The sequence below is a fragment of the Rhinolophus sinicus genome, linkage group LG09 (genome assembly GCF_036562045.2).
Source record: "Rhinolophus sinicus isolate RSC01 linkage group LG09, ASM3656204v1, whole genome shotgun sequence".
Taxonomy (NCBI): domain Eukaryota; kingdom Metazoa; phylum Chordata; class Mammalia; order Chiroptera; family Rhinolophidae; genus Rhinolophus; species Rhinolophus sinicus.
In genome coordinates this window covers 61,933,345-61,957,538 of record NC_133758.1, presented here as the reverse complement: position 1 = coordinate 61,957,538, position 24,194 = coordinate 61,933,345, and the positions used below count along the sequence as shown (strand labels likewise).

The 24,194-nt window shown below is 42.1% G+C and overlaps 1 protein-coding gene across 2 annotated transcripts in view; it reads right to left on the bottom strand.

Annotated features, from left to right (window-relative positions):
- The window catches only part of GLI3 (GLI family zinc finger 3), a 278,784-nt gene that overhangs the window by 62,405 nt on the left and 192,185 nt on the right, over nt 1–24,194 (bottom strand). For both annotated transcript variants that reach the window (XM_019757536.2, XM_074340521.1), the window contains 5 exons: nt 21,706–21,852; nt 17,104–17,305; nt 4,820–5,033; nt 3,961–4,074; nt 2,431–2,571 (listed from right to left, as the gene is read on the bottom strand). In XM_019757536.2, coding sequence (XP_019613095.2) covers nt 2,431–2,571; nt 3,961–4,074; nt 4,820–5,033; nt 17,104–17,305; nt 21,706–21,852 — 818 coding nt within the window. The remainder of the gene's footprint in view (nt 1–2,430; nt 2,572–3,960; nt 4,075–4,819; nt 5,034–17,103; nt 17,306–21,705; nt 21,853–24,194) is intronic.

Genomic DNA, 24,194 nt, shown 5'->3' with positions numbered 1-24,194 from the left:
TCAATAAACAAAAATAAAGCACTACTGTATGCCAGACCACTGTTAATGCTGCCAGGTACACCCATGAATATGAAGGTATTTATATGTCATGCAAAGTAAAATCAGTTTAAACACACAAATCTGGCATTTCCACACTTCAGATAACGAGTAAAACGTTAGCAAATAAGTGATATAAACTGGAACCTTTATTTATGTTGTTGTTATAATTTTTAATTCACTTAACTAAGTTTATTTACTCGTATAATTTATCTCAGAGTAAAATTAATATCATAAAGGTAACATATTAAATTTCCTTCTAATCCTGACATGAATTTCTGCTAGCTGATTTGGAATAAAAAAATTCCACTGCATATGTATTCATTCATATTTTTACAATAAAACAGACAACACGATGGTCATTTAGTTGATAAACAGCCTTCCCCTAAAACTACTCAGATCTACTAAAACAACACCACCACCTAAAACCTTTTGCCACTGAGATTAAATACAAGTACCTGCATTATCCACTGTTTTTAAAAAGATTCCTCGTTAAGTAGGCAGCAAAAAAGTTAAGGTACTACCACCACTCAAAAAATGTTACCTCAAACCTCATCTCTAATGAGGAGCACAATTTCCTTTAAATGGAGACTTAGCATAAGCTTCTATTTCATTCCTCCTCTGATAATGGCTGAGCTATAATCACAGCACTCCCTGGAAACTGCAAGAGCTTATCCGCAGAAAAGGCACCAAGAGACTGCGTCATCGCTCAGAAGGGCACTTTAACAAGCAAGGAGCACTGCCAACAAGTCGCTCACGATGGCAGTTTTTATACAAACAATTCTCCTCATTTATGTTGTGCACTCATTATATCACTCGGTATTCCTGGCATACTCTACTCTTTGGGACTATTTCTCTACATTAAAAGAAAACTTCAAAACTTCTTTATCCCCTTTAGTATGACAATGTCTGTGGTTTCCATTAAAAGAGTTAGCCAGAATAAAGGGCCATTAAGTCAGGCTTGGTTTGAAAATAACACTTGCATCAAATTAAAGAGAAAAAATAAGTTCATGGAAAAATCTGGAAATATACCTTAATTAAAAACATCTGATTTTCTAGTTTCTTGCTGTGCTGATAAATCTATAATTCCTCCTATACCATTATAAGGAGACACAATTAAAAAAGAAATGGGGGGGGGAACCCTGCTAATGTCATGTTAAATCCTCAGAACATTCTGTACATAACGGATCTCAAAACTGGCAAACCATGTATTTAACTTAATACTATGAGGTGACTGCGGTGTGTGGACCGTTACACGGCCTATGAAATATATGGGAGGTGTGAGGAATTCTGTGATGGGGGAGGGTTCTCAAGAAATACGGATCATGTAAAAATAAAAAAGTGACTATAAGAGAAAAGAGAATGGAGTGTGTGTGTTGGTGGGGGGGGGGTGGTGTCACAACAAAAGCTGCTCCATTAGATTTTCTGTCATATTAAAAGCTTATGAAACTGCTGCACGTAGAAACCATCCTTAATGCCTTAATGGGACCCTGTCCTTCACGAGTGTGTGTTTGCTGCATCTTTTGATTCTTGAGCATCTAAATGCCCTTCTCTCTCAGTTGCTCTGGGTCCCATTTGCCAGGGAGACTCCCTGGCCCGAAAGAAAGTGCCACATAAACGAAACCCTAGCAAAGCACATAGGCTGATCAGGCGTTTGTGTGTGGGGGGGGTGGGGGTGGGGGGGGCAGGGGGATGTGTTATTTGAAATAATACACAGGAGAGAGATGGGAAAGACTTCAGAACCTGGTATGGGCAGAGAAGGTGCGGTTCTCCTCCTGACCACGCTGCAGCTTTCAAAAATACACATCATTAAACACATTTTTACAACACATATCACTTTTTCCAGTTGGACCTGCAAAGGCTGGCCCCAAGTCAAGAAACTGTGCTAATGGCCTGCCCCAAGCATCTATCTGTTTCACATGGAGCACTAATGGCTGCATAAAACAATGGGAGATTCCTGAAGCCTGCGGGTTTGGCCGAGAGGAAGGTGGAACGGAAAAAAGGAATCCCCCACCTCTACAATTTTTTGTTGTTCCTGGGTTTTGGAAAGGAAACTCAAACTTGGTTAAAAGGTTAATAATAACTCATGTCCAGCTTACTATTACTCAATAACCATCAAAGTCACTAACTCAAAATAGTGTTCTCTGGCTTACAGGATCAGAGTCATTACACTCTCTATTGAAGAGTTTATTGAATTTTACACTAAGCTTTAGCTGACTGAACAGGTCAGGCACCGTGGTTCAGAGTTCTCTTTATTCTCAGAAAGTCACAAAGGCCTCTCCAGTTTATAACGCTGCTAGCTAAGAAACTTGACTCAGCACAGGGTCGGGGAGCTGATCCCACAGAAAGGTCACGTAGTTGTATAGCCAGCTCCCCAGTCCCCAGTTCACTTACGTGCACCAGCTGTTCCTGGGTGTCAAACTCCCGCGTGCAGCCTTCCCAGTGGCAATTTGTCTCATAGATGACTTCAGGTTCCTGTTTGCTTTCATCTTTGTCCCCTTCCTCCTTCACCAGGGTGGTTCCTTCTGGCTGTTCCTGAAAGGCAGGAGGTGAGGGGGAAAAATCAGACACAATAGAATGAAAGATAAAAAGAGAAAGGAAAAACCTGATTTAGATTTACTTTCCTCCTGATGCAATTTTTCAGTGAAAATAAAGCCCAGGTCTAGCAACTGGGTTTTGTGAATGGAAGAAGTCAAACATGTGGGATCATCGGTGTGCATTTTTTCAGATTTACCAAATACATCTTCAGATAGTTAACTTGTGATTAAAAACAACAGTCAAATCATAACGGGAAGAAGTTGAGGCCAATTTTGCTGCCCAAATACAAAGGTGAAAAAAAACTAAAGTGTCATCCTGTAAGAGAAGCAAACTGGGTCATATCGTCTTTACCCAAAAGAGTGGTTTTGCTTTTTTGAATTCTTTTTCAGTATATTAATTGTTCAGTATATTATTCGGTATCTAACATTTTGTAACCCAGGGAAATGATTACTAGTAACTCAAATTCTGTTTCCCGGGCATTGGAGGCTGTGACAGGCAGTTTGTGGGTTTTACAGGGATGATGTCTTCTTGATTCAACTTCTGATCTCCAAGGGTACATTCTCTGCCCGAGAACCACGGCATCTAAAGCTTGGGGGGTACAGTCTTCCCTAGTCTTCTCAGGCAGCTTTGTAGCAATTAAAATACAAACAATCTCTGGAATTCTGGGAGACAATTAGGTGTGTAAATTTGAGTTCTAATCTGATTTAGATTTAGATGACAAAAACTGTATATAAGCATTTAGGTGTAACCAGCAAGACTGGCTAACAAAATGCAAGAAGAAGGATGGATTTCAGAACCCATGACACCCATCTGTGCCATCCTCCTGGGGTTGGGCCGATGCAGCCTGGCCACCTGTGGATAGCCGGGCTCCTGTCCAACCCGTTTCTGAGAATTAATCTCAACGACCTCCTTCAGAGTCAGGCACAGATACTCTATGAGATGCTATTACGGTATCCACACACCTTTAAACTGAGGCTCAGAGGCTCTAAGTGACGAAAGCAGAGACAAGAGTGAGTTTCTGAAGTCCTCCTTTGAGGACTTGGGGTAAAGAACTGGAATCTAAGTAGCCTTAGGTCAGGTGTGCCTTGATCCCTCCCCGTTCTCCTGGCAAGTGGGAAGTGGCAAAATAAGAACAAATCACAACATTCTCAGTCCACAGAACGTCATTAGCTCTGCCCAGCTCAGGCTTAGGGCCCGGAGCTTATAATTGAGCCTGAGATCGGGCTAAACACTGAAGGCTGGTCACACTGGTGCCCAGTGACAAGTGAATCCAGCCACTTACTCTATGAACCAGTTCATGCCACACACAGCTTCCTGCATTTTCTGTGTTTGCTTCTGAGCTAGAGGAACACATGAAGTGAGATGCAGAGCCTGGGAGCCTCTCACCTGCTGACCCCGTGGCCCAGGACTGGGCAGGTCGTCGTCGGCTTTGATCTTGGACCGCTTGCTGTGCATCAGGTCGCCCGTGCTGCTCACTGCAGACTCACTCGTGGGCTTGTTCTGCCATCACAATCGCAGGGATAGACACAAAAATTAGGTTTTGATCAACGAGCAGGACCATTGCTAAAACATGTGACTCAAAACAAGAAGGCTTGCCCGGCTCAAGAGCAGTAACTCTGATAACGCTCCACTCCCATGGCAGCACGGTTCACATTCATGCAGCAGCTCCTAGTCTTTACCTCATGAGTGTAAACTCCCTGTGGCTTTTAAAAGCAAGAGGAATAGAGCTGAGGGCCGGGGCTTTACCCAGCTCCAGCGGTGTATTCAAAAGGACAAAGTTGTGAGGTAGGAAAGAAACCGACGTGTACTGTTTGCCAAGCCCTTTAATTAGAGCATCCAGATTCTTCTCTGAGCATTATCAGTGTGGAGATAAAAGCAGAGGGCACAGCAGTGTTATTCTCACTCCGAAATATCACCCGATTCTAAGCACCAGCAGACAGTGACCGAATGAGAGCAACACAGCCATGAATGTATTTCTATTGAATGGGGTGCTGGGTCAGAGGATGAAGCCTTACTGAGCAGCCCACTTTCCCGCAACGATAAAACGATTCTGGTGAAAGAAGCTGGTGTTTAAAGAGGAGCACATATGCAGCACATTCATCAGGACTGGAGATGACAGCCCTTGTCAAGAAGACAGGCTGCAATACTGAAGTCCTGAGAATGCCAAGTTAAGAGCTGACACAAGTGGCATGAGTTTCCTCTACCATTACCAAGGCCGACCAGCTCACGGAGTGGTCTTGCTCACCTGTGAGGACTCGGAAGAGCCAGAGCTGACCTGGACGGGGTTCAGAACTGTCGGGATCCCGGGGATAGGCCTCTGTGTTGGAAAGGTCGGGGCCGGGTGGATGAGCGGAGGGCTGTGTCCGAAGGCCGAGCCCAGGCTCTGCTGCCGGCTTAGGATTTGTTGGTGCATATGGAGAGATACGGGTGCAGAAGGGTAGGTGAAGCTCAAGGCAGGGCTGCATGGGGGAGAGAAAGAGCAGAAGACAGTCACTGACAAGAACGCAGTGACCCCACATTTACAAGTCTACACCTAGTTTTAACATCCCAAATTACACCAGCTGTCTGTTTAAATCAGAAGGTAAAAACAAGTATTGACAAACATCTTGAAAACTTCCAAGAGAAAGATGACAAGACACACGTGTGTGTACACAAACATGGACCTGAAATAAGATTCAGCACAACGAAACAAACGGCATCGGCTCAATAACAGCTATTTACTGCTATAACAAACTTTATATAAAAGCAGATGGGCGACCACATGCTGTATAGTACTTTCATCGGCTCTCAGTCCAACGTGTTCCCGTGCTGGAGAACTCCCTTAATCTCAGCTCACACTGTGTACTTTCATATGTCTCTAGATCTTATTACAAGGGGAAAGAAAATCAATTGGTTAAATGTGTTTTGAACACCATTCTTGTCATAGCACTCATTTGTTTGCAAAGATGGAAAGCTTGGTTCATCCAGAATGCCACCTAAAGAATTTCCATCAGTGCCGTCTGGTTACAGAAGCTGATGGATTAACCTCTCCTGGGTGAGATCAGTGAGCAATGGGCTTCAATGGAGGAATATTCCAATGGGAGCGCAGAGCTCCCTCGTCTAGCTACACAGATTAAATGTCCATTAAAGTCCATTACACATGCTAATGTCCATCACTGCTTCACTATGCCACAGGGTTTCCCAGGATACTGTACGTTCTGAGGGAGCTTACCTAAACATTTCTTAACTACCAGGCAGTGCCAAATTTGCCAATGGGTTCAAAATGCATGAGAAACTATAAATGCATTCATGAAAATTTCTTTCTTGAAAAATAATCAGTGGAAACACACACACACACACACACACACACACACACACACATTTCCCCACCCTGTTGTGTAATACACAGAAAGAATCAGGGTTTCTAGTAATGTCAAAGGTAGAATTCATGCAATTTCCAATCTGGTGGGTTAATTACAACTGCTGTTAAGCGCATTAACTAAATATAATAATTACAATAACAAAATTCAAACCATTTCAACAACTTTAATAATTCTGAAGACATACTCTGTTCATTAATGTGACTCCACATTTTGCCTATTTCACTATAATCCATAAAGGGTGGCTTCAATGGGATTACATTACTATTATTCCTACGGAGAACCCTACATTACAATAGACTGCCCACTTAAGACTGAATATCATTAAAAATACCCTAGGAGAATTCCACCAGGCTTGGAGGAACTCTCCTTTCATTCTGCATTGTATTTCCTTAATAAAGGATAGCAGGAACAAGGTGAAAACAGTCATTGTTCACAGTAAGTTAGGGAGAAATCAGTAATAATATTCTGTTTCTGCAGTGCTATAGTTTCTGCCAGTGTTTCCGAAAGCAACCATGAATGATTACAGCAAGACTTAGCAAAGGTAGCTGTGTGCATGATTGATAGGGCATTAATCAAAAGATGCATATCTGCCTCAGAATTTGTTCACAAGCTTTCTTCTAATAGCTGATTTCATGTTCACTGAGCTCCTTGCCAGTTTGTCCAATTTATTTTTCAGTGTACAAGCCATTCATCAAAAAAACACAATGATTTAACACCCCCCCATTCCTTTTGGTGAATGGGTATTACTAAGTGTAACTCCCTTATTCTATTCATTAAAAAAACAAAAAAGACCCCACTACACATAAATTTACAATGTGACAGACTTTGCAAGAACCTCCATACACCTTTCCAGAGTTTCCTGAACCCACATAACCCAGTGAGCTTGGCAGGAAGCCCCTGTGGCTACTTTCATTCCAATTCTAGAATATTGGGGGGCTTAAAAGGTCAGGACCTAATTAAGAATCAAGAACACTGAGGGACACAGTTCCCGAGGCAGGAAATGCCCTTGCTTCATATATAAGAAATTTAAGATGTTAGTAGCAGGACAGCGCAGGCACATTTTCACTTTGAAAGGAGGAGGGGAGGAGCGTACAGCATCCGTGTTGCGCCCGCTCAGGTGCAAGTTCTCTGCCTTCAGCATACTGGGTAATGTCCCCCTTTCGGCTCCCTTTTTGCTGGTAAAGCTAGGTGACAGGAATAAACATTCTCCAAAATCTATGTCAATTATTAGATTCCACGGGATAGAGAACACACAGAATGGATGAGTGATTTTCAGCTTATTCACAAGGAGCCAGCCACAGAAACCCTGTCCTCTGAGTGCAAAGAGCTGGGATGGTGCAGCCCGGCCCACAGGGGCCCGTGCAGCTCTTGGCTCCTCCAGCTGCTGTGGGAAGGCAGGCAGGCTGCTGGCTCCAGGTTACAAAGCCTATTCAAAATTTGATGACAAAAGAGAAATTCTTGGTTGTCACAGCATCGGTACATGGATTTGAGGCCAGGCTACTCGTGCTCTCAGAGCTGCCTGCAGAGTTCCTGACCAAGTTTTGCAAGGAAGAAGCAGAGATGGGCCATGACTGGGTACTGCCCTGGGATGTCCAGAACAGAACGAAGTTCCCCCTCCCACGTACATGAAAAGAACCTCCAGAGGACTTCCCTGTAGGGGGCGAGGAGGCGCAATCCACCACCTCCTGCTCTGTGTCCCCCAAGTGGTGCTGTGCTGTCATCCTTGGGATGATAGCTCGGGAATCTCTGCCTCGGGAATCTCTCTGCACAGAGATACTTGCTGCGTCCTTCCAGGGCTCAGCATGGCTGCTTCCTGTCACTCAGGTCCTAGCTTAAATGTCACCTCCTTAGACAGAGAGGCCTCCTGAGACAGATGTCCCCTTCAGTGAGGCCCTCTGCAGCACCTTGCCCAATCATTCTCTACCATTTGATAGTTTTATTCTCACGCAGCACATGGCACTTGCTGAAATAGTATTCTCATGCCCTCTAAAACATAAGTGAGGTCCAAGTGAGCCAGGTACTGGTCTTTCTTGCTTGCCGCTGACCCCTGGCGCTGAGCTCTGCCCAGCACATGGCAGACACTCAACTTTGAGTCAATGAGTGGCTGAGTGGCTTCCAAATAGTGTTAGTGTCCTGTGGCTGCTGCAACAAATACCCCAAACTCAATGGCTCAAAACAATACACACTTAATACCTACCAGCTCTGGAGAATAGAGGCTAAGACAGGTCAGCAGGCTGTGTTCTCCTGGGGTCCCGAGGCACCTTGCCTCTCCTGGCTTCCGGGAGCTGCACCCTGGGCTCAGGGACCCACCTCACTTTGACCGGCTCCTCTCTCTCTGATCCCCTGCCCCCACTTCTCTCTAAAAAAGACCTTTGTGATTACATTAAGGCCGCCTGAATAATCTGGGATGACCTCGTCTCAAAATCCTTAACTTAATCACAGCCATAAAACTTATTTTGCCACCCAAGGTAGCATGTTCCTAGGTTCCAGGGATTGAGATGCGGGCATCTTTGGGGGCCATTCCTGTGCCTCTCACACACAGAATAGTCACTTATAAAGAAACATGTTTTCCTCTGAAAACTACTGTTTCCCCGAAAATAAGACCTAGCCGAACTTTTGCTCCAAAAGCATTAGAGCTGATGGTCTGGCTAGGTCTTATTTTCGGGGAAACATGGTACAATTTGATGTGTCTGTAAACAATATTACATAAACAAAGCTACTATCTAGATTCACTTCTTTCTACAGAACTTCAGCAGCTGAGAACAGATTTTGCTGATGACAGAGGTCAGAATTAAAAAGGTCGATTCTACCTTTAAAGGCCTTGGGAAAAAAACCATTTTCCTAAATGGTTCATGCATTTATTCCATAATTTCGTAGAAATATAAAGTATTGATGGAAAATGGAAAATAAAGTGGAAAATTTTTATAAATCTCTCCCGTCTCTTTTAAAGAAGACCAGAGCCTCATCTAAAACGTGGTCTGCCTGAGCTTTCTTACCCTAGGCCTTCATAAGTCTGCTCACCTGGTTTTTCCTCTGGGTCACTTAAATACAGATTACTTTTACATTCTGATTTCTGAATTCTCTTCACTCAATGTTCAATAAGGTATAATTTAAAAAAAACTTTTTATAGCTTTCACTTTTCTACATGCCTACATGAAAGGTGGGATAATTTTAAGATGGGATATTAAATAAAGAACACAATCATTTATAAGAGTGTGACTTAAAGCTGTGGATCTATACTGAGTAAATAAGACATCTAGAAAGAAAGGATCAGGTGGCCCAGAGCTTCCCAAGCAATGTGCTAAATGGTCACAGGCCTCCTGAAATAATAATCCAAAAGTAAGTGTTACGAGGGAAAAGAAATGAGGTGCCAAGGTCATAAGTCTGAGGGAGGAGGGCTCAACAGTCCCACATGTGGAGCTGTTAATATGCAAATGCGTGTTCTCAACGTCCCATCCCAGATACAGTGTGCAGCTTCTGAAGACTGCTGTTCCTTGTAAAATACTTTGAGAAACACTCATCTAGGACAACACTTATAAAGCCAGAATTAATTCAAATGTTAGTTTGCCCTTTATTTTTCTAAAGAGCAGGAAAAACCAATGTGGATTTTAGATCCCTGACTATAAGGCATGTGGTGTCCTCATCACCAAATATAACTTGTATCCATCAGAACAGATTTATGTTTACTGAATTTTGTTTGATAAAATACCTTAAAGGGGCATCCCACTGTCTGTGGTGACATGTGACAGAGTTCTGAGCACTACTAAGTAAGGATCACTACTCATGGTCTCTTCTACTTTTAAATTCAGCTTGGAGCTTAGTTAAAAGTGATCAATGAACTGCTGTCTGAGTGGGAGCCAGTTCTACTTCCAAAGATTGAAAAATTAAAATTCCCAAAGTCTGAATCTTTAACAAAGTTTGAAGCATTTTTAAAATTCTCTATCAAAAACCACAGTCAAGTTTTGTCAATATCCTTTTGCAAAGTGTGGCCAAATTTTGCAATTTGGGCCTTGTTTTCTAATATTGCACAGTAACACGTCACTTCCATGGAAGTCTCCTATCTGTAACAACTATCCCCAATTTGTTTAAAATTTGGAGTGTACGTAGAAAAAAAGGATGCTAAGCAACTAAATGTCATAAAATCCACACACTGCATCGTTCATTAAGTAAGCAAGTTTTAATTGACTACTTTCTATATATCCCATTTACATTTCCAAAGAATAAAATAATTATTTGTATCTGGAAGGTTATATATTGTTATCAAGACATAAAAGTTTGCAATCCATAATCATGTTTGACTTTCAAAAGAAACATTATTTTTTTCATACCAAGGATGTGATGTGTGTCAACATTTGCACAGCAACACTTGTAATCAATCTGTAAATCAAATTAATATTTAACTTCTGGGATGACATATAAGAGAGGACACTTAAAAGTTCCTACTGTAGAAAATCATTCATTAAACATTTATTCAACCCTAATACACATATAGGCATTTCAAAGTCATTAATATTCAAGTCAAAGGGAGAAAACCCAAGTAAAATAGCATTTAAGATAAGCCCATAACGTGTTATAAAAACACTTCAGAAACTGAGCCGGCCGCCCTTTGACTCCACTGTTTTCTTAGGCCGGCTTTACAGGGATCATTTGACGAGGGCTGGGGAAGACCAGTGGATTACAGACGGGCCTGCAATAGCGTCGGATCTCTTGCCTGCCTACAGTAAATTTTAAATAAATTTGCCCGGGGAAGGCCTGAAAAAAAAAAAAGAAAAAAAAAAAAAAAACTTCAGGAATGCTGTATGTGCTGGGGGGTAGGAGATGGAGAATATTCTGGATCACTTAATATGGCATAATAAATACAGCAGCAATTTGGCCTGCTGCCGTCCTTTATACTGGAGGGGTAAACAGAACCGATTACAATACTGAAGAGATCTATTTTTAATAAGATGAAGAAAAACTGATGAACCATAAGAAAGATGGCAGAAGTCTGGATCACCCAGCCACCGCACGCCTAAAGGTAAAACGTTCGATTTTATTGTTTAATGACTTCAACCCACACGGCATTTTAGCCCTTCTCTAAATAAATAGTTTTCCTTAAGCTGCCATGGAACGGAATGTCTGGCTTCCAGGGAATCATGGTGCCAGGGTCCCTTGTGTTAACATGCCATACGTGTGGGGAAAGGATAGGGAGGCTGTGGTAGCTGAGTAACACTCCACGCATCTTACTTACATTTGCTTACACAGAAAGGCTCACTGGTTTCCAGGTTCATCCCTGGAACCCCTTCATGACCTGGAGGGCCCAACCCAAAGCTGGCCAGACCTGAGAAGGATTAGAGCTGAACCACAAGAGGGAGCCAGAGAGTAGTCTGGGAAGCCCCCATCAGGCACAAAGGCGCCAGCTCTCACCCACTGGAAAGAGGAAAGAAGAATATGAAGCACCTTTGGTTTCTCAGGAAATGTCGTTTTAAGTATAAAATCAATGCTAACTACCTATAAGGACATAATTTTTATCAATTGGGGGTATTTTTTTAAAAAATAGCTTTAAAAGAAACTCATGTGACTCTTTTATGATGTAGTAGTTTAAGTCAGGGCATTGGGATTAAGAAACTTCATGCTGCAATAAAGCCGGTGTTCTGTATGCTGAAGACTCCAGGCCTGAGATTTACTTTTCATTGTCTCGTCTCTCTCCCAACTCTTCTGCTCATGAAACCGGTACTGAAGGTAAAACCAGGCAGCAGTTAGCGCTGCTACAACAGGAGGGGCCCACAATTTGGGAAACTGACTTCAAGAGGTGAGAGAGGAAGGGGTAAAGGAAGAATTCTAATCAAAACCAACTCTGGCTGTTGTACTAACGAGGTCACACACTTTCTGGCTACAGCTGTGGAATTTACTGTGGAACCACGGCCATTCAAAGTAAGAACAGTTCTTTCCAGTTCTGCAGAGAATGGGCCAACGGCTATCATTGTTAGTGTATGTGTAGGTACAGGGAGGCACTTATATGCATGTGCTTGCATTTGCGAAGGAAAAAAAATAAAACTTCCACTTTCATCCATAAAAGCTCCCAGGACACATTTACTGGAAAACCCAGCAGCCTCGGAAGAAGTAATGACGCACAAATAAAGACCTGTACACTCACAAAATGAGTAAGTGTGACCCTAACATTTACACTGAGACACAAGCACTCTTTGAATAATGCTTTGGACAAAACTACATTCGGCTTCAGATGATGAAGTGTTCTACAAGCTTTAAAAGCTACTTGCCACTGAACAGCCAAACAGACAAAAACTCTAGGGCCACGGTGAGGAGCAGGGACATTCTCTCCAGTGAGATCTGGCTGGAAGCACTTAGAAAGACATACATTTATATGAGCATCATCCAATTTTAGAAAACATCATCAGATATTATTATTTCTCTATTGTAAACGGCATTTCTTACCAATCCTTTCAGTCGTGCCTCCCACTGGAGGATTTCTAAGGGAGAAGTAAGGGAGGTCTGGCGAAGAGGGAGAGGAAGTTCAAAGTCAGACTCCCCAGGCTGTGCCCCATCAGTAGGTGGGTGCCTTTCATTCTGCCCACTAGACCCCGTCCAGCTTCAGCTCCCTTGTCCCTAAACAATGCGGCACATTGTCCTTGGACCTTGGTCCAGGATGCCATGCCCAGCCTGGCCCCTGCTCACCTCCAGCCTGTGCTTTGGCTCACCTTGCCTGAGCTCACTGGCATCTGCAGCTCTGGGCTGCCCACAGCCCCTCCACAGCAAACTTTCATTCAGGGCCTTGTCGGCTACACTGGTCTGCTTCACGGGTGTCTGGCTGGGGGCTTTTCGATTCCATGAGTGCCATGGAAAGGCCATGGCTCTCAGTGATTTTTGCAGCCCCTGAGCCCAGCACAGTGAGCAGCACACAGCTGAATATGCAGTTAAGTATTTGGGAAGTGAACGAGTAGCTGACAAAAGGAAGTACTACGTACAACCAATGATCATCTGGGAGTAAAGTAAAACTCTTTTTTAGTTAATATTAATTACTATCACTGAAACTGGGAGGAGAGAAGGTTGTCTCACACTCCTTAGAAGATGCAATCAGAGTTCTGAGTATTCCTCTATTTTTCAGTATTTCCCATCCAACTCATTTTTGCATTGTTTTTCCAACATAAATAAAATGCTGACCCTGGCCACAGCACAGAGCCATTGCCATGCAGACCAAGCTGGCTCCTCAGGAAGTGGCAGTGGATCCTCCGGATGCACCCTTCCTCTGGGGCCACTCGGAAGGTGCTGGAGCTGCACCAAGAGGAAAGCACAACCTGCCCTCGGCCCACCAGGCCGCCCACGAGTGCTGGCACAAGAACCCACCCGACTGTGCAGGTGGGCCTGTGCTCTGGGCACGTCCACTTTCACTGAGACACCTGTCCTGGCCTGGCAGACCTGAAGCCACTAAGGAAATGAAACCATCTTCATTTTAGCCATGAACTGAAAGTGAGAAGGCTAGAACTGCTGGGTTATCTGAATGTGTGATATTCACCAAAACTACAGGGGGATGAGACTCACCGGAAACACCTCATCCACTGGCAGTGCAATTCTAGGGGAAGGGATTGGCAGACAGAAAACTTATTCTAATATAATTTCGCTCACTGGGAATTTATAACACAAGTCTTAACCATCCAGAGTGGGGGTTTCAGGCTGTACTTGCAAATGTGAGTCATCTCCTGTTAGAAGGCTGTCTTCAGGGTGACGGGGAACTTAAAATTTGAGACAGTAAGTATTTCACATCACTTCCAAGTGCATGGGGTTATTTTTTTGAATTATCGATTTATTTATGACATAAAAAGATTCACGATATGCATTTGAACAATATGTTTGAAAAAGTTAGACATTAAAAGTACTATGAGTATGTTTTAATATGCCAATGGGCTTTTGCGAAAAAATTCTTGCTTTCTATAGTATTTTTATAGCAGTCTGAATTCCTAGGTAAATATATAAACACAAGAACCACACACAAGCTTAAGATAGGCATTTCTTTGTCATCCCTTTATTTTGCATTCTTCTTTCTGTCTCTATATATTTATCAATAATTCACTATTCTTATAGACCAACTTTCTGAAAACCTTAATTATTCATCTATCACATAGAAATTTTAATAAAGGTGATTAGAATTGTAATTGCCAATTGAAAAGCTCCTTCTTTTATTCGTTTAAGAAATATTTGTCTAGTGATGTCAAGGTGACAGGGCACAGACACTGTGGGGCAGGGAGTGCACCTGTGAACAAGACATGGGGCACACACTCTGAGGGGTGGGGAGTGCGCCTGTGAACAAGACACAGAGTCCACAGCTTTCTGGCACTGTGTGCTAGTGGAGGGGAAACGTATAGTAAATTACTAGATGAACAAGTAAACATGCAAATTTCAAATAGTGGTAAATGATATTATCAGCCTCTTGGAGGCTGTGAATTGGGACACAAATGTAAAGGAAATAGTTATGGCATTTAAACATTCAATAACATCTTTAGACACTTAAATGGCATCATTATTCTATGCACTGCTAATACCAGAAGCAGACTAAGTATTAGAAAACGTGTGTGTCAAACTCAAAAGCGTTTGGTGTACATTACAAAGCAAGGGATTGTAGCTGGCACTGATGCCCACCAGGCATGACCTCTGTCAAGTGACCTTACCTTGCAAAGCCCCTGTGCTGATGCACAGAACAGAAATAACATGACACTTTCCAAAGTTAGTGAGACAAAGAGTTAGTGTGCCCCACTCCTGCTGTGTCACTTGGTACCAGCAGAGCTTCAGTGCATCCGAAGTGCACACTGGCTCTTGTGTCCTTCACTCCTGAGAAAGCTGGCTACCCTTTTGGATTCCTTCATGCTCCCTGCCTTTCCCTGTTATCCACTGGTCCTGCTACTCTGTAATTATTCCTCAAGTCAGTTTTCAGATTTCACAAAATGAAGCTCAGAATAGGACAAAGCACTAATATTTCTCTAGCTAAAGGGCTGGCAAGAGGTGCTGATGCTAATTATTCACATTGCTGTATTATATGGCAAGTGCACCTCATTGGGTTATGGGTATTACCTTATTTGCATTGAAAGCTACATCTCCTCCTATCACAGTGGATGTGTCCTGAAGAATGAGAGGGTAAACTGCAAGAGAGAGGACAGAATAGAAAGGAGCGTAGGGCACAGAAGAAAGTGTGTGTGATGACCCAGGAACCATAGGGTACCCAGGACCCCTTCTTCCAACTCTATGGAAAACAGTGGCATCTGTTGCAGTTCCTTGGAGACAGGGGACCAGGATAATTTCAAGTCAGTACACTGACGGTTTTTCAAGTACTAGTCTGGTACTAGATTACCCAGGCAAAGGTGAGATCAAGAAGCCAGCGAGATGCTGGGCTCAGAACTGTGACCACTTGCACACCATATTCTAAGTCCTTTAAATGCTGCAAAAAGTCAAGATAGCTGGGCAGAGAGCAAGAGGGAAGGGAAATGTAGCAGAAGCAAGAGGGATGAAGGTTCACAGGGTGATTCTGTGTGCATAGCACTGTGTGCCACATTTCTCTACTTTGATGCTATGACGTCTAGTCAAACCACACAATTATGTAACTTAGCAAATTGAGATGTGGTCAATGATCAGTGGCTTCCTGTGACCCCAGGGGTATCTGCCAGGAGTGCAGGACAACCGGGTCACAGATCCGAGCTGGCGTACTGCCTCAGAGTCAGACTGCGATGACGACGGGGGGGCACAGCCAGGCCATGGGAGCTTCTCTCCGGGGGGGCCAGCCCACCCAGGGTCAGCTGCCCTGAGGCTTCACCCAGGGGTAGGGGTCTTCATCCTGGCACTGGAGACCCATGCCAGCTTTCACTACATGTGCCCCCTTCCTACACAATGGGTGTCTTATCTGTGGTTTACAAATGTGAATCCTGAACATCAGAGAGCCGACCGGTGACAGCTATGTACAGCTGGTTGGTGCCAAAGCTGGAATCTGACCACATTTATCCCCAACTCCAAGCTACCTCTGTGATGACAGAGGCTCATCCTGAAAACATCCCCAGGAACCCTTTCTATCTGCTGACTGCTATGGTGTAAGTAGAGTTGGTCATTTGTTTTGCTCTAACTTTCCATACTTTATTGACCATATAAAAAAACAAAGAAACAATGCAAGAAAATGACATCATATCAAAATGGAGATTTATAATATTTAAACACTAATTTGCCTGCCAAGGAGCATGGATGATAATTGAACAAGGAAATAATTAAAACTATAATTGAGAACATTCTGGAAAAAACAATGCATTCATCAAGTCCGGTAAATATGGTATGTTACTATAGTTAACACTTTTTTTTTCTAATTTCCTGTGATAGATATGCTGACCAATCTCACCTGCACTTATTTTCCATTAGACTTAAGATCCTACTGTCACCTTCTTCCCTCCCCGCTCCCCAGCACACCTTCCCCCTTGAAGAAGGCGTGCATTATGCCTGGCCTTTGATTTCAGCTCCTGTCTTCGCATGTCTGCACAAGCAGGTATGAAGTCAGTTTTCCCACTGGAGAACTATAATCAGTGAGAGGAGCTGAGATAAAAAGATGTGCCATACTCATTTCTCTATGAAGTGGATTTCTTAATTTTTTCTTTTTTTTTTGGGGTGACAATGGTTAGTAAAATTACATAGGTTTCAAGTGTACAATTCTATAATACTTCATCTATATATCACACTGTGTGCTCACCACCCAGAGTCAGTTCTCCTCCCATCACATGGACATCTCTAAAGCGTCTGATTATGCACAGTCTGATAAATTCTGAAGAAAAGAAAACCTCAGAATACAATGACACCAGGCACCATATTCATAGGAAAATAAACACCAGAAATCCCAAAAAGGCAGGGAGAGGGTCACATATTTATGAGCTGTGTAATTGGATGGTGTCTGTGCCAATCATAAGTGGATTCTCTGGATTTCATCATAACTGAATAACCACTATTTCTAAAGATGGGCTACTAACGTCTGCCCAAAAAAAAAAAAAGTTATGTTTGGCCCAATAATTGGCTTGGGAATCCCAGGTCAGGCCCAGTGTCATGCTGCTGTGTTCTTCCTCACAGTTACTCAGTACACAAATCCAGGTGCAGTCAAGCACTGATGTTTTACTAAGGAAACACGTAACATATTCGGGAAAATACATACCTGATTGCACTCGCAGATAAGTGACCATAGGAGCCACTTGCTGAAGAGCTGCTGCGGGAATTATTTAGAATTGTGACCAAGGAGTTGGGAGATGTCCTTATCATGGTCTGAAGGTCAAAGCTATGATCGGACAGTGGTGATATGGACAACGTACGTTTTCGGCTCGGCCTGGCTGACAGCCTAGGGCTGGGGAATCTGGTGCCTGTTATAGAAACAAAACAGAACCCAATTACCTGTGGTTGTACTCAGTACCTGTTATTTAATGCTACTCACCCGTGTGGAAGGAATAAACGGTAAGAAGTGGCAACTTGCGATGACAAGGATCTCTCTTCCCACTTGTGATCTACTGGCTACAATTGAGGAAATTAGGGAGAAATATTTATCTTCCAAGGGCTTACCTCGGGGGAGCTCTGTTTATTAATGTGCAGGCAAAATGATAAATTGCTAAACAAAAGGAAAAGACTTTTATGCGTTATCCCTCTCATTTCTAGTGATTTATGAATCTGATGGCTCCTTAGATAGTCCTATCATTAATTCACCACAAGCGACAAAGCCAGTGGTTCCCACAGTTACACAACATACCACCCTCCCCACCCAACATGCACCATTTTAAGGCAATGAGCCAAAGGATAAATGAATTAAAGTATCCTAAGATAAAAAATTCAGCTTGGTTATGCCCTCATTTCCCCACTATTTCTGTAGTTATCTGATCCACAGTATGCTTAAAGCTTTATTAAAATAACTGATACATTACCCTAAATTAATGATTCTCTGTTGGGGGAGCGATACTGCCCCCATGGGACATGTGACAACATCTGGAGACATTCTGGTTATCACAACTCACAGGGTGCTACTCACATCCAGCAGGGAGAGGCCAGGCTGCTGAATACCCTGCAGTGCACAAGGTGCCCCCACGATGAACAACCATCCGGCCCCACTAGTGCCAAGACTGAGGAGCCTGGCCCCAAACTCCCCATGGTCTAACAGCATAAATCCCCCAAACATTGAAAATCTTGGGATATGATTCATTTACAGATTTTCCAAGGCAGGGAGGGAAAATATCCTGTAGGCATTATAATGAGATTTGGTGAGTCTATTTTAACCCTGGACTTATTAATTAATTCTAATATTTATTAGAATTGTCTACCTTCAAGAAGATTCCACCAATACCACTCTAACCTGGAGGTCAGTAACTCACACTTAAATGCATGCCAACTTAATTCAGTGCTTTTCACCTGGAGAGTTAAAAAATAAATACCCACTTGCCTTCAAGTTGGTAGATATTAGAGATTTGAATTTTAGGGCATAGCGATGAATGTGGCCACTGGCCCACTCCTGCCTTTTCTACAGTCAGAGTGACATTACAGAGTCACCAAACTGAAGTTTAACAAGAGAATGAGAACATAATCCCAGTAGGTAAGAAGCAAATAAGTCACTATTACTTGTAAGTAATAATGGAGGCTTTTCTATGTCATAGCACGGGTATGCCTGCTTACAGGGATGTGGCAATTTTATGGTACCCAGAAGACTGGAGTAAAAGGTAAGCCTTCTTTATATAAAAAAGACTAGGCACTTGGTCCCAGAAAATACATTGGGAATATTTTCTTCATGAGCGATGGACCTTGACTAAAGATAACAAACCAACATGCTTTAATTTAATGAAATGAAACAGATGAATAAAAATACTCTACAGATAATATACTTTATAGTTAATAAAAAAATAAACCACTAACTGGAACTTAGTACGTTGGTGCCATCTACGTATAAAACTTGGAAACCAATTTGAATGACGAATGCGGAATCTACTCAAATTTTTCTTTCAGGCACATTTAAAATTGACTTTCTTCATTCAGAATAGTTTCATTACCAGCCTTATTTAGGGCATGTTAGTACAAAAACAGCAACCCCAAGTATGTACACATCTTCTAGTGTTCAGATCAGCATCCTACTTTTATCACGGCATCTGCCTTACACATAAATGTTTCACATTTTCTCACTATGAGACGCTAGTTTCATCACAGAAGTTTTTCAGTGAAAAAAAATACATTGCACTTGCAAAGGATTCCAAGGACAAAGCAGACTCATGGTCGACTTCCACATAATCCTTGACAATAACCCTTCCCACTGGAACTCACTGGGACTCGGTGATCACTGGCAGAGTAAGAACAGCAATACATTCTACACAGAGCTAATTCCTGGAACAGCTTTAATTTTGTTAAAGCATTAATTAGATAAGGAGGCCATCTGACATTATGAAACACTAGAGGCCTTATACTCCTCTAACATCTCCCGAAGGCAAAGCAGGTACCTGACTCCATCCATCCACAGACCCTCAAATTGCACTTGGCCTGGCTGTCCAGCTCCTCAGTTTTCCCCTCCAAGATGGGCACTCATTTAAGTCAGTTTCCTCCAAAACAAACAGTGTGGTTTTCAGGAGCCCTCATTTCTATTATGTTCCTTATAGGATATTACTTGCTCTCCTGTTTTTTAAGATCACTCGAATCCCAAAAGGTAGAATTAGAGCCACAAAACAGACTTGTTCATTCTAACGTGCAACACAAAAACTCTCTCTCCTGAAGCTGGCTGGAACCAAATAATGCCCATTGGTGGCACATTTAAAAGTCAGGTGCTCATCGGAAACCAGTTGAAGAGTCCCAAAGATCAGTAACAATGGGTCAGAGCAACCAGCTAGATCCCAGGTTGGCTCTGCTATGTTACTGCCAGTGTATGTCCAATGCAAGAATTTTATGTTGTTTCACTTGCTTTTGGAAGTCTCTTAAATCTGGGTACTATTCTTATGCTCTGTTTAACTAGATGCTATTTGGGAATATAATACTTTAAGCACTTTACAATCTTTTATTTAATGTGCTTGTCCCAAGCTCCTAATAACGAAACAAAGAAAGATAAAGGCAGCATTGGTTGCGGGACAGTGATTGGGATCCTGTGATGAAGGGAACAGGAGACAAGGTGAGAATTTTCAAAACAGCTGAAAGAGAGTGGCCCAGGTCTTTGCTTCCTCCTTAAATAGGAGCCCGAGCATTCTTATTGTTCCAACACCGACATCTCTGACTTGGCTTTCGGTTAATTGTTTTGTTTCTCTATTCTAATAAAAAATTCTGACAAAGAAAAAGGAGGTTTCCTTTTATGTGATGAATGATAGGACATCTAAATTTCTACTTAATGACAATCAATTTACCATATACTTAGGCAAATTAAAATTCCTTTAATTAGTTTTTACTAAGTAAAAGGGTAGCTTCATCCTTTATTTAGATAAAAACTGCCATTGCCTGACTAAACACATTCTCATCAAATAGGGAAGGTAATACGAGCTGACCTTCCAAGGATTCTGTCTTATCTTAATTCTTTATTTGCGGATTTTAAATAACTAATTTGCATAATAACACCAAACTTTTCCCCCCAACAATCCCTAATTGCAATGTGGTTATGATGAATCTGAAATGTAAGCTCTCCACTCTCCAAGCAGAACAACAGAAGCCCTGCAGAGGATGCAGCACATTTTCCTCACTTTGGGTGTGGTAATGAACTCTGCACTGGAAGCCAGTGCAAGCTTATGTTCCTGGGTAATACAGCAAAGTAGCTCACGACAGTAAAACACAGCTGTACTCGGTACTGTGTGTGAACCTTTCCCAGGCCTGAGGACTGAATTACTAACCACTGTCAGAGCTGACGAATGTGTACCTCTTTCACAAAAGAGTCGAAACAGACTACAGATGGAAAAGCACAAGTTAATCACACTGCTGCTAGGAATAACAAACAAAACCTCAAGCATATGCCCTACTTGAAGTCATATTACTGTCATATTCAAAGGACAGTGGCTTTCACTGATATACATACAACTTGGATGATGCTTCCAGCTGACTTCCTGGCACCTGGCAAATGGATGTAGACTCCACAAGAATCTGAATAAATGAGAACTCTTGGATGTCCTGAAAAGTGATAATCACAACCTCGTTTGTCTATACATCTTGATAAGTGATCCAAAGGTATCATCATAAGCCTAGGGGGATCCCAAAATAAGTGATATAAAATGCATCAAACGATCCCATTTTCTTCCATTGCTATGTACCAAAAACAGCCCTTTCTAATTTAGAAATGCTGTTTATTTTTCCTAGATAAAAAGTCTTAGTGAAATATAATTTTAATGTAAAGGAAATATATAAGGCAAAGGAAATCGAATGAGAAAAATGTAAAACCAAGTACAGGTCTTTTTTAAAAATTAATTTTCAAGGAGTAAAATCTATAAAACCCAGGAATGACTGGGCAAAGTACATGTAATCAAACATGTTTCCTTATTTTATTACAAAGACATTCAAAGCAGGGTAATTTTTGTGTATATCTGCCACATCACAATTGCCTGCATCTTCCGGTTCATTCCCCTGAGCTAAACAGGGTGTCTGGAGGTGGCCAATGCTGTGGCAGCTTCCTAGAAAATCAAGGCAACACGAGCACTGAGTGCTGGTGGTTCCATATCCTCCTCTGGTTTGTAAAGTTAGACAGTCACCTAATCTTTGTATCTTCCTCTCCATTTCATGAGCTGGCATCTGCCACCCACAGAACTGCAGAACACAGCCCCCCACTTACTATCCATGGCGTGAAGATACTCCATGTGGATGGCCCCCGCACCGGCGGTGGCAGCTGAGGGAAGGAGGTCTGCATAGGGGCTGCGCTGGCCGGCCAGCAGAGCCATCTGATGGTAATACTCTGCGGGGCTGACTCCAGCATGGGGCGCTAGAGGGGGAGACAAGAAAAATGAGCTTAATTGATGAAAGAAGATCGCAAGGTCCATTTGTTCCACAGCCCACATCGGCTCATTCTAGCAAAAATTCTTTAACTCAAATTACGCTTTTACTTAAGTGTACCAGATACCTTTTATTTGAAAATGAAACTGAAGGAAAAGAATACAGAAAATGAAATACATTACAAAATACTTGACGTTAGTTTTGATATGCACTGAAGTTTTCCCACCCCAAAATAAGCCTTTGGGGATATTGACTTCTAATGGTAATTTATTACGAAACAAGATTCAGAAAGAACCCTCCCCTTGCCTGCCTAAAGGAATTCAGACAGAAAAACCTGCTTAAAGGATAGGAGCATCACCTTAGCATCAGATTCTAAACTAAATGTGGCAGAGAGGGAGAAATCTAAGCCAAGCCTGTTTGTTGGACTTCCCTCTATGTCCTATTGTCTCTGGGTGGCCCAGCAAGAGTTTGTTTACCACATGTTATGTTTGCTCTTTCTCTACCTGTAAACTGCCCACGTTCCCTTTGAAATCCCAGACCCCTGCTTCCCTCTCCTTTGTCCAGAATGGCATAGAAACCTTAAAGCCAATGTATCCTCAGGCCTCATATTCTGATGGCACCCCGGCATGAACATCCGTAATAAATTTTGGACACTCTCCCCTGTTGATCTGTCTCATGTTAACTTATTTTCTCAGCTAGAAAAATGTAGAAGGTGTGAGGGGGAATTATTTTTTGGACCCCCTTTCCCTCACAGTTTAAAGAAATCACCAAGAATTCAAAATGATTAAAATGTACATATGTACATAACTCATTCCCATGTTTGCCTCGCAAAATAAAATCGTTTCTTATATCAAATTGTGTTCAGATTTCTTACAGTAGTTGACAACGCAGACACATGTGATCTCTTTCCACATATGTAAAACATTCCTGAGCCTTCCGACAGGCTCTCACTACCTGGAGGACTGGGCCGTACAGTGGAAAGGGCAGCACGGCCTTAATACACACAACTGGTTGATAAGCTGCAATTTTGTATTCCGTAATTTAAAAGCTCCTTTTTTCATTACAAAATAAAAAAGAAACTATACCTGCCAATCTGGAGCAATTTACTAGCAAGATCAGCTCTATAAGAGTGGGATAATAACGGGCTTCCACCTGCCAATTTATGTGCACTGCAGCGGTTCTGAGAGGTCTCCAGATTCCAAAGATGTGGATACAAATGCCAGTGTCACCTGCTCCATGATGTCAACTGTTACTGCTACATGATGTTGTCGGAGCAATGTATGCAATGGCACATTTAAAGCGCTAATTAGCACAACAGTCCATCGATAAAAGTTAGTTCTGCAATTATGCAGAAACATTAGCATTCTCACAATAGCCTTCTGTTTTTATATTTGTGCCCAGACTTTTTACACATGATATAGAGATATTTATTAAAAGCTTAGAACACAAGGGAGAACTATTAGTGATAGGTCTTTATTTGACTGGGTATTAAGTGGACGCTTAAGAGGCAGGAAGAGGAAGGCAGAAAAAACAATCAAAAAATGTCTTATTCATACTCATCATGAAATACTGTGGGTAATAGAAGATAAGATGCTTTAACTAGAGGCATCATATTCCAGTGGCCCAACTAAATCCTCATGAGCCAGGCACAATTTCAAGTCCATTGTTAGCTAACCTACTAGACTCCTTTCTCCCTCCGTTCTCCTGGTGAGTCATTTGCATGAATTCCCAAGTACTCCATGGAGATGACCTTCCATTTTTTCCGTCTTCAAACCAAATCCCAAGCAGAACTAACTCACATTTGACTCTCATTTGACTCTCCAATAGTTTTATTTTAAAAGTGTGAATCTTACAAGCTTCCAGTTATAAGATATATAAGTACTAGGGATGTAATGTACAACATAATAAATCTAGTTAACATTGTTAAATGGTATATCTGAAATTTGCTAAGAGAATAAATCCTAAAAGTTCTCATCACAGGGGAAAAAATGTTATTTTATTTTACCTTTTATGTCATAGATGCTAACTAAACTTATTGTGGTAATTATGTCACAATATATGCCTTACAGCTTAAACTTATACAGTGCTTATGTCAATTATATCTCAAAAAAACCGAAAGAAAAAAATGTGAATCTTGACTAAATGGCAAAACATTCTTTAGGAAACTTGCAAGTATATTCACTGCAATGAATCAGAAGAAAAACAACGAGCTAAAAGTTGTTCCTGAAGCACTGCTACTCCTGGAGGTACAACTGAGTACATGTTTACTGAGCAACCTCATCAGCTTCCCCACTGACTACCCCACCATGTGAAGCCAGCCTCAGAAAGTTG